General features: G+C 50.9%; 1 protein-coding gene across 3 annotated transcripts in view; it reads right to left on the reverse strand.

Moving 5' to 3' along the window:
• Window positions 1-10,857: 10,857 nt before the first annotated feature.
• TSPAN14 (tetraspanin 14) overlaps window positions 10,858-13,203 on the reverse strand; it is a 32,877-nt gene continuing 30,531 nt past the window's right edge. For all 3 annotated transcript variants that reach the window (XM_008592981.1, XM_008592979.1, XM_008592980.1), the window contains one exon: window positions 10,858-12,582. In XM_008592981.1, the coding sequence (XP_008591203.1) occupies window positions 12,511-12,582 (72 nt within the window). In that variant the 3' untranslated portion in view covers window positions 10,858-12,510. The remainder of the gene's footprint in view (window positions 12,583-13,203) is intronic.

Genomic DNA, 13,203 nt, shown 5'->3' on the forward strand with positions numbered 1-13,203 from the left:
GCCCCCTGGCGGCCGGACTGGGCGCCGCTCGGCTCCACGAGTAGCTGCAGCCGGTGCGGGGCCTCGGGCCGGGGTCTGGGAACCGCGAGGACGCGGCGGCTCGAGGGCCGGGACCCCGGGGGCAGCAGCCGAGCTCAGGAGCGGAGCCCGAGGCTGGAAACGGCACGAGCGCGCCCCGGGGCGTCCCGACGGGCTCCCGCCGCCTGTCAGCGGGTCGTTCGTCACTGGGCGGTGCGGGGCGCATGAATGTCCCTCACGCTAACACAATTCCCCCGGGGGCCGGGAGGTCACACGCACGCAGTGCGGTTGTGCAGGCGGCTGGAGGCCACCTGAATGTCCATCAGCGGGCCGGAGGGTCGCCCGGCATGGACCACGACTCCCGTCACAAAGAATAGGCTCGACGGTCTGTTCCGGCCAGGGGAAATGCCCACCCCTGATAAAATGAAAAAGCAACATGCGGAGTACCGGGCACAGTGTAATCCATTTTTAAAGAACCTGTATTTGATTTGTGTAGACGAAGGAAAAAAAAAATACGGAAGATCACACACCTGTTTAGCATCGTTTCTTGATTTCTTCCTGGAAGGGGGAGGGCGACTATTTTAACAAGTGTGTGTTGCTTTATACAACGGGTAAGATATACGTACAATTCATAGACGGAAATAAAGTGTATTTTGCGCGTCCCAAAATGTGGTCTAAAAAATCGACCTCTGCAGGTCAGTGCCTATGGGGCCGGGAGCCACCCTCGGAGAGGGACCTGCAGGGAAAGGCAGACCTGCCTAGACCAGGAAGGCTAGGAAGCGGTGTGGATAAACCACCCACGTGGCCTGGGACTCCTCAGCTGGAGGTCTTCGGGGCATTTCTTCTTTTTTTTTTTTTTTCCTTTTTGTCTTTTTTTCGTGTCCGGCAATGGATCGCAACCCTNGGGGCATTTCTTCTTTTTTTTTTTTTTCCTTTTTGTCTTTTTTTCGTGTCCGGCAACGGATCGCAACCCTCAGTGTCGCGCCCGTACCGGACCGGGACAGCAACGGGATCGCAGCCCTCGGTGTTGCTCCCGCGCCTCGCTCAGCCAGTGAGCGGGAACCGGTCTGTATGTGGGATCCGAACCCTCGTTGGGAGCGCCGCAGCGCTCCCAAGCGGCGCACTGTAGCAGTGCGCCACCAGGCCGGCCCCCCGGGCATTTCTTAGAGACGTCTCTGGCACTGGCGTGGAGAGGGGCTGGAGAGCAGGACGCAGGAGAACAGCCAGCCGACCTCGGCTAAGCCGGGGAGAGAGCTAAGTGATGACGGGGCACTGCCAGGGGGAGGCAACGCCAAGGAGGGCAGAATCGGGGGTCCCAGAGACTCTCACCACGTATCTCTGCTTCCACCTAAAATCTTTTAAAATCTTAGATCATGTCATTCCTCTGCTCAAAACCCATTTTACTCAGAATCAAAGCCCAAGTCCTCACAGGGGCGACCCCTCAGATAGCACCTCCCATCCCACTCTCCTGCACGCTGGCTCCAGCCTGCTGTCCCTCGTGCTGTTCAGCAAACGCGACAGACCCCCTCCTTGGGGCCTTACACACGTTGTCCCCTCTGTCTAGAACTCGCTTGGCTCAACCACCTCCTCCAAGTCTTTGTTCAAACTTTTACCTCCTCTATACTCCTGATTCCCACCTTACTCTGCTGTTTTTTCCCTTAGCACTTACTTTGTAAAATACCATTTTACTTATTATGTTTCTGTCTCTCCCTACTAAATAGATAATAAGCACCCCAAGGGCAAGTGCTGTCATCGGTTGGTTCACTGATGTACACAGTGCCTAGAACACTGCCCGGCACACAATAGTGCTTGATGAATTTCTGTTGAAAAAAAGGAAAACTTCCGACGTGGAACTGACCAGAGCCTGTGCAAATGCTGAGGAAGTATCCAGAAAAAGGCTCTGGAGAGAGGCTGTGGAGACTTGGGCGGATGGGTTAAATCTGTGGGGCATTAGGTAGATGGATGGCCCTGCCACAGGCCACCTGCCCTGGCATCCCCGTATTCCCTGATCACATACCCCCTCACAGGCAGGGTCTGCGATGGCCAGAAGACTCTATCACTTCAGCCACGACCAAGCCTGGGCACAGTGCCATGTACGGGAGGTGAAAGTCTATAGTAGTTTCTGCCTTGTCACCACTGAAAAATCATGGGCATAAAAATCAATCGTGTCCCTATATGAGTGCAACAACTACTTAGGAAATACAACATGAGGGCCGTCCCGGTGGCGCACTGGAGAGTGCGCCGCTTGGGAGCGCAGGGACGCTCCCGCCGAGGGGTCGGATCCCATGTGGAGACTGGTTCCCGCTCACTGGCTGAGCGCGGTGCGGGCGCAACACCGAGGGTTGCGACCCCGTTGCCGGTCCCCGGTACGGGCGCGACACCGAGGGTTGCGATCCCGTTACCGGTCAGTAAAAAAGACAAAAAGGAAAAAAAAATACAACATGAAATAAAGATCCTGTTCACAATAGGAACCAGACATAAGACATACCGAAAATGAATTTAACTATGTGGGAACCTGTAATAAGGAAAAAGTAAAAGTCTTTGCTGAGAGCATACCTAGGACTTAAGCTGGTATAGGAACATACCATAGTCCCACTCAGAAAGACTCGATATTATAAAATGTCCAGCTTATCTCTGTATTAGCCCGTCTCCAAGATGGTTCCCAATGATGTCCACCTGCTGAGACTGACATCCTTGCATAGTTACCTCACACTTTTTGGGGCTTGTCTGCATGACCAATCGAATATGTCAGAAGTGATGATATGTAGTACCGATATTTTGTGGTCCTTCTCTCTCTCTGATCAATGCTGTGTGCCCCATGTGCAGAAGAACAGCCCCTGCCAGCAATCATGGAGTGAAGTTGGAAGAGGACCCTCCAGCTCTGGTCAAGTGAGACTGCAGCGCTGGCCAGCGCTTCCACTGCAACCTCACGAGAGACAGGCCACAATCACCCAGCTAAGCTGCTCCTGGACTCCTGACCGTCAGAAAACATATGAGACGTGTGGGTGGGTGTGGGTGTGGGTGTCACTTTACTGCTAAATTTGGGGGTGATCTGTTATGCAGCAAACCTCGAATTAATTTATATATTTAATACCATTTCAAGCCAAACCTAAAAGGAAATTGGGAAGTGGGGGAGAAGCTTGATAAAATGATTCCCAGGTTAACCAAAAGAATGAACACATGAGAACAGCCTTGAAAATATGGAGGAATATTGAACTCTGTATTGCCATTAATCAAACTTATAAAATTAAACATTTCAGCCCTGATAAAGAAGAGGTGGACTGCACCAAGAAAGAGCTCTACTAAATCATTAGTGTGTCATCAAAATGGCCATTAGAAACAGTGCAGAGTATGGAGATTCAATAAATGAAGTTGGGATAAGCTTCTAGATCCTCACCTGTTGTCTTTGATCCTACCGGGACACCCCTCAGCGGACATGTCCTCTGGGGTTCTGTGACATATATAAGACTAATTACTGCAACATTAGTCAGAACAGTGAAAATTTCAGAATAACTGCCATTTTAATAAAAGGGTTTTAGATTAGGAAGCCATGGCACATCTATAGGATAAAATGTAACATGGCCTTTAGAATTGATGTTGAGAAGAGTACCGGCTAAGAGGGTGCTCGTGATGTAGGGGTAAGAGGCAAAGCACCTTGTAAAATATTATGTGTAGTACAGGCCCAGTTTCACGTATCAGGAAGAACAGTTTAACCTTCACTGCTTTCTAAGGAGAGTAAATAATCCTTTTAAAAGGATTATTGCTTGTTTTGGACCTTGCTAGGTTTGGAGGTGAAACTGGAAGGTGAGCTGAGTTGCTCCACATAAACAGGGCTGGAAATGAGGGCTCCTGAGCTGCAGAGATGGAGGGAAAAGAGAGCGGGATGGCCATACAACCTCAGTCTGGGACCACCCTGCCCCAAATCTTCATTAAAATGGTTTAACTCACAAAACGCTTGCTTCAAGATTTATTATAAAAAACTAAAATGTGAATTTTACCCCATTCTGCCAGGATAGGGGTGAGGCTAAGTGGAGATCACTAAAGGGCATAGGAGTTGGGGACACATGGGCTGCTAGGAGCAAAGTCCCCAGGAATTAGCAGAAACAAGGGGAAGGGCTTGGGGTTTTCCTCTCCATGGAATTGATTGCATCTAAGTATCTCTTAAAGGCAAGGACACCCACACTGACATTTGTTAACAAACTATATATATATATACACACACAGGTTTATGATTACAGTGGCAGAGCCCAGGGTTGCAGCCAACCAGGCCTGTCACAGCCTGCACCCAACCTCACCAGCCCAGAGCCCTCCAGGCCAGGCCTTCTCTTTTCCATGATTCATTCTCCTCATCTGTACATGGGTAAGTGGGGTGCGGGGTGGCTTTCGTCACCATCAAATGGATAAGGTATGTATGAGCCAGCAAGGCACACAGTAGGTGACAATGTGAATTGTGTTTCTCAGCTTCTTAATCTGGGGCCTGGCTTCTCGCTAACTTAGTAAATCAAAATAATATTAGGTCAGGGCAGTGGTCTGCATTAGCTAATTCTGTCTGCCTAGCAAGCTTCCCCATACTCCTTCTGGTTTGAAAGAAAGTCTTGCATGCTGGACAGGCATGTGACACGGGCCTGGGATTGATATACAAACACTGGGAAAAACTGGCTGATTTCATCCTACAGTTGCTAACTTGGGGCTGCTGGCACTCGTGTTTCCCTGCAGGGGAAAGGCCTGTGTGCAGTAGGAGAGGACGGGCCAACATGCAGAGAGCAGCAGAGATGCGGATGGAGAGAAAACACCCAACAGTGTTAAGGCCTTCTTGCCCCCAAAGCCCTGGCTCTTCTCAGTCTGGGAACGTCCCACTGTCCTTCCTTGCTATGGGAACCTGTGAGCCCCCTTTTGCTTAACCTTGAGTTATTTCAGACAACTGCACCCAGTGTGCCCTGACCACCCCAGTGGCTTGACTCTTTTACCGTTAGTCTTGCCAAGGATTCTGCAGACATGGGCAGGACATGAGGCTAAGAAGGCAAGGAACCTGCGCTGGACCACCACTAAGGAATCTGCCTGATGTCCTATTTGCCACAGGAAGTCTTCCCAAGGCCCCAGGACTCTAAATCCAGCCACCCCACCTTCTTGTTGGACGTGGGCTCTGTTAGAGATACGTGGTGCCCAGCCCCCCTTCCTCTGCCTCACTCTGGGAAGCCAGTGACACAGTGAAGAAAGGGACAGTTTCTACAGGAAGTTAGTCCCCTGTCCACCTGACTCCAAGTCCTTTGTGCCTGCACCCAGCTAGTGGAGTAGGAAGCTCTGGGTCCACAGGGCAGAGGGAGTATTGAGCCACTGCCCCCACCCGACACAGATGGCCAGCACTTGCCTGCACCCCTGCCCCATCACCTGTTCCCGGAGCCCCCATGCTGCTAGTTAGGAAACTCTCCTCCACCTGATTTCCCCTGGAACAAGGCTGCTCAGCACAAGCATAACAGATTGACTGACTCTAAGCCCAGGCCTGATTCTTGTTAATTCAAAAGGGGAGGAGGTAATTCTGGAGCTGGATGCAAACAAGCTCACACTATGGACAGCCTCCCACTAAGCCCTCCCAGGTCCCCTGGTACCTCCTGAAGACGACGCAGTCTGCCAGCCTGCCTGCTGCCTCTCTCAGCTGCAGATGAGTCACAGCCAAACCAGAGGCCCAGCCCCACCAGGCCCCAAGATCATCCTGACTTGGAGCAAGGAGAAGCAGGGACCTCCCTCAAGAGGTGGCTGAGAACTTGAGTGAGCTTCACTCCCCCAGGCCAGGGGAGCCCTGTGCCCCCCAGCCCTATGCCCTCCCCAGTAGAGCAACCAGGGAAAAGCTGCTAGTATTTCTTCCATGCAGGCTTTCTTTTTATATCTCATTTAATTCTCAGAACAAAATTATGAGGCAGGCAATTTTATTATCTCAAGGTTATATCTGAGAAAACAGGCTCAAGGTCCCATAGCTGCTAATGGGGAATCCAGGACTTAAACCCAGGTCTTCCCAAGCCCTGACTGGCTCCTGCCCTCCCACCTCCCTAGGGTCTTGCTCTCAGCTGGACAGTCCTCCCAGGGCCTTGACCTCCCTGTGATCAAATCTGGAGGACCCTGACAGGAATTAGTGGGCTGTCTGCCCCTCAATCTGGACACAGACGACACATACCTTCAGCCCCCAAAAGCCCCCACCCCCACCCAGCATGAGGAGGAATCTGTGAAGCAGGGAGAAGGCTGAGCAGAAGCCATAAGCCAAGCAGACCGGCCACCACAGCTGGGCCCTACGCTCCCTACAAAGGGAGACTTAGGATTTCAGGAAATCCAGTTCCAGTTTTCACTTCCCTAAAGCATGGGATGTGGCATCCTCCAATATCTGAGCTCTCCTCCGCCTCCTGGGCACACAGCTAGACCTTGGCCAGCCCCTTGGAATTCAGTGTGGCCTTAGGTTCTGGCCAACAGGACTGGGGCACAGGTGGTATGCCCACCACCCAGGCCTGGTCCCTAGGATTCTCCACCCTTCCCCAACTGCCAGCTATAAAGAGTGGAGCCACAAGATGGAAGGAGCCTAGGTCCCTGAAAAACTGCAAGGAGCAGAGCATTCCCCACCCCAGCCTCCAGGAACCCACCAGGGACTGTGACATGAGGAAGAAATAAATATTTTTTCTCAAAGCCACCAAAGTTTAGGGGACATTTGTTATAGTGGTTATAACACTTGTGACAGACTGTTTCCTCCTATGTAAAGTGGAGAAGATAGTTCTCTGCCCCTCCCCCAGCAGCCCAGGCCCACACAGGTTGGTTATCCTTGAGGACAGCAGGTTATCCGTGAGCACGTCTGACTCGCACTTGAGTAGCAGACACTTGGGACTGAAGGAGGACTTCTGGTCCTGGACACCCTAGTTCTAGCCTTGCCGCTGAGAACCACGGTGAACACCCCTCCACTGCATTCGAGGCAAACTGCTGACATCTATCCTGGTACAACTTTGGGGTGGGGGAAGGGTAGGGAGAGAAAAAAAAAAAAGAAAATAGCAAGATTTAAATGCAAACACCTTTGACAGTTGTAAGAATTGTAGGGGGGAAGAGTTCACCAGTGAACGGCTGGGGACCTCACACCCCAGTTTCTTAGAACATTCATTACACGATCTTTTATACTACACCAAAGTCCTCCCATCTCCCGCAGCTTCCAGGAACCGCTTTGAGATCCACAGAGAAGGGAGGTAAGTGCATTTCCAAATGCAGTTGTGCTTCAAAAGTCATTTGAATGCACGTGTCACAAACAAGGTGAGTCCTAGGAATCGTTCAGAAGAAAAAAGGGGAGAATGACACCAAAATCTGTTGTGATGGTTGACCCAGGGAATGAAGCATCTAACTTTTGGTAAGATGAGGTGTTTAAATTTTAGAATAGGTGACCTAACATTCTGCTGACGTTCTGAGCTTATTTCATCCTCAAGAGCCCAGGTGATACCCTCATTCCGGATTTGGCCACTGGGTAGATTTAGTGGTCTTAGCTGAGATGTGGGAAGAGGGGAGGAGCAGGTTGGGGTGCAAATGGGATTGGGGGTTGGGGGTGGGGGAAAAAGAAAACAAGTTCAGCAGCTTTGTATGCTGCAGTTGAGGTACCTGCAGGAGTGAGTGAATGGGGAGACAGATCTAAAGCAGGTTTGCAGACACTCAGCTCTCTTGAGTGGCAGACATGGCCTGAGCCATCCATTTACTAGAGAGGACAGCCAGTGTCCCCAAGACACCTCCCACAGTGGCTGGCCCTTACACAGGTCACCTGCAAGATGCTCTACCCCCCGCCCCCACCAAGGCTTTGCTTTTCACTGTGATATCTTGGTTCCTTTGGATTCCCTGCCTGGGTCTTATCTTAAAAGTGAGCTCTGCCAGATGGATATGAGAGGGAAGGAAACTTGGAACGGACAGGGTGCTCAGTACTCTCCAATTCTTTGCACACTGGACCACAGCTGTGCTAATTAAACAACAACAACAACAAAAACAAACAAACAAAAAAACAGGACAAAACAAAAATCTAAGACTAGGAAAAAACACAATGGTTCTTCCTACTGATAGCTGAGTGACTGCTTAGCCCCAAACACGGCCTACAAACCTGGGTTCCTTGCAAAGGCACAGCATGGCTGAAATGGCTAGATGCTGAGGGTGAAGACAGGCGATGACAGGGCTAGGGGGTGAGGACTGGGAGGCTCTGATGGAGCCAGCACCATCCCTGGGTTTCCCAGTCCTGCTGAGCCGTCCTAACCTTGGATGTGGACATGCTCACTTGTGGGCGGTGTGGGGACAAGCACTCAGCCTTAGGCCTGCCCCACTGGACCCAGCCCGTCACTCGTAGGCCTTAGGCAAGTCCCAGCACTTACTTCCCGGGGCCTCTGTTCCCCGTACCAGGAGGCATGGGACCAGATGGGGTCCATCAACCGTCCAAACATGATGTCCTACAGTTTTCAGAACACATTAGCTCCCAGACGTTGATGCTCACAACCAGGCCGTGCCACTCCTGCTTCTCTCTTTCCCTCTCCAAGAGCGTCTAATGCTGTTTCTTCCACAGACCATCCCTCCTGGGCTCCTGGTCCCCTGTGGCAGCCCCGGCTTCCTTGGCAGATGAGGGCCACTCAGCTGCTTCCGGGAGTTCAGGGGCCACCTCTCCAGTTGTGTTGGTTTCTGATAGGATCCACACTCCAGGCAAGAAACAACCCCCTCTTGCCTCCCCACCCCTATGGCACAGAAAGCAAACAGACCTTGAACTCCAAATGCCTGAGGCTCTCCACAGACCTTGAAGCCTTGTTCCTAAAGGGACAGGTAAGTAGATCATTTCATGGCAGCATGGCTCAAAACTTAAGCTGTATTACTTGTGACCCAGGCAGCTTGGCCTGGTAGGGACAGGTAGCCATGGATAAAATCCCCTCAATCATAAAAATTATATTAGCAATAATTTCTTAGGTACATACTCAGTAATCTGGACCTATTTAAACACATTATCTAATCTCATTTAATACTTCAAACAGCCCCACAAGGAAATGGGGTGTTATTACCCCTAACTTTACAAAAAAAGGCTCAGGGTACCCACTGTCCCATACAGCAGCCATGGCCTGGCAGGAACAGGCACACCCCAGCCCAGGTACCCACTCATTAAAAGGCGAGCCCATCTCCCTGGAGAACTCCTTTTCGAACACATTTTTCTTATGAACCCTAGTAAGAAGTAACTCCAATAACAAAATACGGTGGGGTTTTCTTATCAGCCCTTGTAAGAGCAAAACACTGCACACAACCAAGACGTCTATCCACAGAAGTGTGATGGGAATTGTTAGCAGCATCCACAGCGTTCACTCCACATCCTATAGAACTCTGTTTCCTGGCCACATGGTTTAAGAGGAATTAACAAGCACAGGGGAGTGGGGTATCTGGGGGTCCCTTCTTTCAACGGCTTCACCACCACACCACTCCCATCAGAGGGAGCTAGAGGTTTGTCCATGCTGAAGTCCTCCCTTCCTCAGATGATGAGGATACCGTGCAAGGCAGAACAGAGAGAAAACGAAACCAGATCCTGTTGACGTCACTGAGCCATTTGGACTAAACCAAGCCTGAAACTCACCCCACCTCTGGACTTTCCAGTTTCAGGAGCCAAAAACCTCCCCTCATTGTTTCGGCGTTTGAATTAGGCTTTCTGTTACCTGCAACTGTAAACATACTCCCCTGGTACAAGAGCAAGGTCCATTTGATCGTGGCACAGTCCCACAATGGATGGGATGACCACAAAAAAAGCACCATGAATCAGTAATATTACGTAAAATTAATCATTGAATACTATGTAAAACGATTCCTGTTTGTGCAAAGATCTGAATACACATGACATCTTCTGGAAGGATACTTACTTGCGGTTGCCTTTGGGGAAAAGAAGACATACTTTTCACTTTACACTCTCCTGTGTTTAGATTACTTTTACTTATGCATATTTAAAAAAAAAAGACTAGTTTAAAGGTTGTTTGAGGTGATAACATTACAGTTCAAGATGATCGTTTATTTTGGTACTAATTAAATAATGCTTTTGAAGCCCCTGCTGGAATAGAAGCTGCACAGCACAGGAAGAAAGCTGAATGAAGAAATAATTGTCTCAGATCTTTGTAAGGAATACTCACTCCTTCTCCAAAGCTGGGATCCCTAAAATTGGTAACTTCACCAGAACAGTAGCTACTTAAACGTGTCCTTCACCTTTGTTCTCGTCCCAAAGTTACACAGCTGCCCCAACTCCACAATGCCCACATGACGTGTTCTGCAGGGGCGGGTCTGCGGCCATCAGCTCCCCCAGAGCAGGCTGGGTCAGAGGCAGCCAGTGCATGGAGGTAGGAAACCGCCAGTAACCCCCTCCAGAGACAGGCCAGCAAGTCAGGTCACGCAGCTCATACAGAGGTAGTGTTCAGACTCCAACCCAGTGTCCCCAAGTTCTTTTGCTTGGATCAATAGTACTGCCTGGGGCTGGACAGAGACAACCTAAAATAATGTTTCCTCCAGGCCTATGGAGTCAGAGTTCCTCCAGCTTACACTTATAGCTGGGGGTAGCTAAGCCACAAGCCAGCTTGTTCCAGCTGTAGCCTGCACAGCAAGGGCAATTGAAAGTGGAACCACACAGAATCTTAAAAAAACCCACAACAAAGAACACTTAGTGAAATGCATGCCAGATTGTGCGGATGACAGATTGCCTTTACTGTCTACCCTTGTGTAAGGTCCAGTCATGCCCTATCTCACTGGTTCTTCTGGCAGCCAAATTCACTATCGAGATGCTTGGCACCATCTTGACAGTGACCCAAAAGAAAAATGACCAAAACAACCGCATTAATAAAAAAGATATATTCCATAAAAGAGTCTAGCAGTCAAAGAGAAGCATCACACTTCCTAAAAACACAAGCATTCTTCTTCCCCTACTCTATAGAAAATTGGAAAAAACAAAAAGTATATCATCATCATCATCATCAACAAACGGCCACCAGTACACACCACACTAGCATGTGCACTTCGGCAAGTCGCTGAAGGAAGCACTCGAGCCCTGAACGAAGAGGACAGACCCGGTACAGGCTATGGAGAAGCATTAGAAAGTAGCCCAGCCAAAGATGGACAAAGGCCCAGCTATCCCTGGGGGGGTTGCTCAGTACGTAAGACAGACTTCATTTCCAAGAGCAAGCCCCAGAATAGCCCTGACAGGAAGGGTGGACCCCGTGACCACAGATATCCCAGTGGGGGTAGTAACCACGAAAGCTAGAAACAAAACCTCCCGAACTTCTATGCAGCTGCAGCCTGGGGTCTGCGGCCCAGCACAGGGCCTGGCTGCACAAGAGCTTCTCTCTCCACCAACAGGCGAACGTCAGACTGGCCAGCCCTTGGCATGTGGCTGTGAGAGGAGCCCTGGCTGAGTTTCCAGGCTGTCCTTGCAGTGGGGAGTGAGAGGCAGGATTCAAGTTGTGAGTGACAGTTTTAGTAGCACCAAGACCAGAAGTCAGTGAGGCCAAGCTGGGGAGTGGTGTCGGGAGGGGGTGCAAGGAGGAACGGGAGCACATGTGTGGACGGGAAGGAAGCTGGTGTGGGTTGGTTCTTGAGACACTGAGGAGAACTGGAAGGGACAGCTTCAGTCCCAGACACCAAGGCTGCTTAGAGGACAATGCCAGAGGAAAGGAAGAGGAAATGAAAAAAGGGTGTGAGAACATTCTTACCCCTATAAATAGACTATTTACACAACTTTAAGAAAAGGAGCACTGGCTCTCAGAGAGAACTGTGCCCACTGCCCTGGTGCCATCAGGGCTTAATGCTGTCAAGAACAGAGGCAGTTCTCACCCTGGGAGAATGGCTGATGCTCCTGGGGCAGCAGACAAGGCACTGCCATGCACCAGTCCACACAGTGGCTCAGGCTTACTTCACTTGGACATAGCTGAGGATCCTGCAAACGACCCTGACGAATGCACCGCCACAGGCCCCGCTGGCACTCAGAGGTCCACTGGGGCCCTGTGCTGGTTGACTTGATGGAGAGGAGCCTTATCCATGCCTGCTGGTCCCTCCCCACATCTCACCCACACATGTGGATGGCCTCCAGACCAGCGCCAGTGACCCAAAGCAGACATGTGGACATCAGTGGTGAGGAGGCCAGGTGTCCTGCAGACGCACGTGGGCTCCAGGAGGAACGACGCAAGACCTCCTTGCAGACACAGGAGCGCTGTCTGTCCCTCAGAGTCACCCACCCCCACCTAAAGACACATTCTCTGCCCCTGGGTAGACCCCAGCAAGGATGTGTCACAAGTGTGGGCAAGTCAGAGAAGGGGCCTCTCAGTCTTCGGCACCAGCAAGCAGAAACAGAGAGGTCACATCACGCTGACGCTGAAGACGGGGTGCTGGCCCCTGCTGAGCGTGTCGGCTTCTCTCCTTCTGGACATAGGTTGAGGACAGCGGAGGGCCGTGGCCTCCACGGCACGGTTCGGCTCTGCTTGCTCGCCTCTGTTCTCAGAAGTGATGGCCTGCCTTCACAGACTCAATGTCGGAGATCAGGGTCCTCGCCAGGAAAATGCCAAATATCTGAAACCAAAGCCAGCAGTTGGCGGCCGTCAGTGTCAGGGCCCAAAGGCAGAGGGCAGGGACAGAGGACACGGTGGTGGGTGTCCCGTGGCCCACCACGCCCTCACCCACCTTGCCATGACTAAGGACACAGAGAGCCATGCTTGGGCAGGTAGGAAGCCACCACTGACCCTGCAGTGGAAGTGAGTCCGAGGGTCTAGTTTACTCATTACTAGAGCCTAGAAGGAAGCAAAATGGACACTCTGCCCTGCCTCCAGCATGACTAAGCCCGTCACACACCACGGTGTGAGACACGCTTGTCCCTGGGTTAAACCAAAAATAACAGGGTCACCCTGACTGGTTCCGATTCCCAAAATAATAAATCTTAAATGTTTCCCGTAAACCTGAGTTCCACAATAAAACCAAGGCTGTCCCTGATTTTGGCTGTCCTGATTTCTGAAGATACATCCTGACCTTGGGGAACAGGAAATCGTAAGGGAAGACAAGCTGTCTTTCTACCATAAACAGACTAATGTGAACCTGGTAACCTTTGGAGTCTGCTTGGACTTTTTTTTTTTTTTTCCTTTAAATTCTTGTCGTTTGCATTTGACAAGCCAGTCCTTCTGAAGTCTGATTCCCTTA

The sequence above is a fragment of the Galeopterus variegatus genome, unplaced genomic scaffold (assembly GCF_000696425.1).
Source record: "Galeopterus variegatus unplaced genomic scaffold, G_variegatus-3.0.2 Scaffold8560, whole genome shotgun sequence".
Classification (NCBI taxonomy): Eukaryota; Metazoa; Chordata; class Mammalia; order Dermoptera; family Cynocephalidae; genus Galeopterus; species Galeopterus variegatus.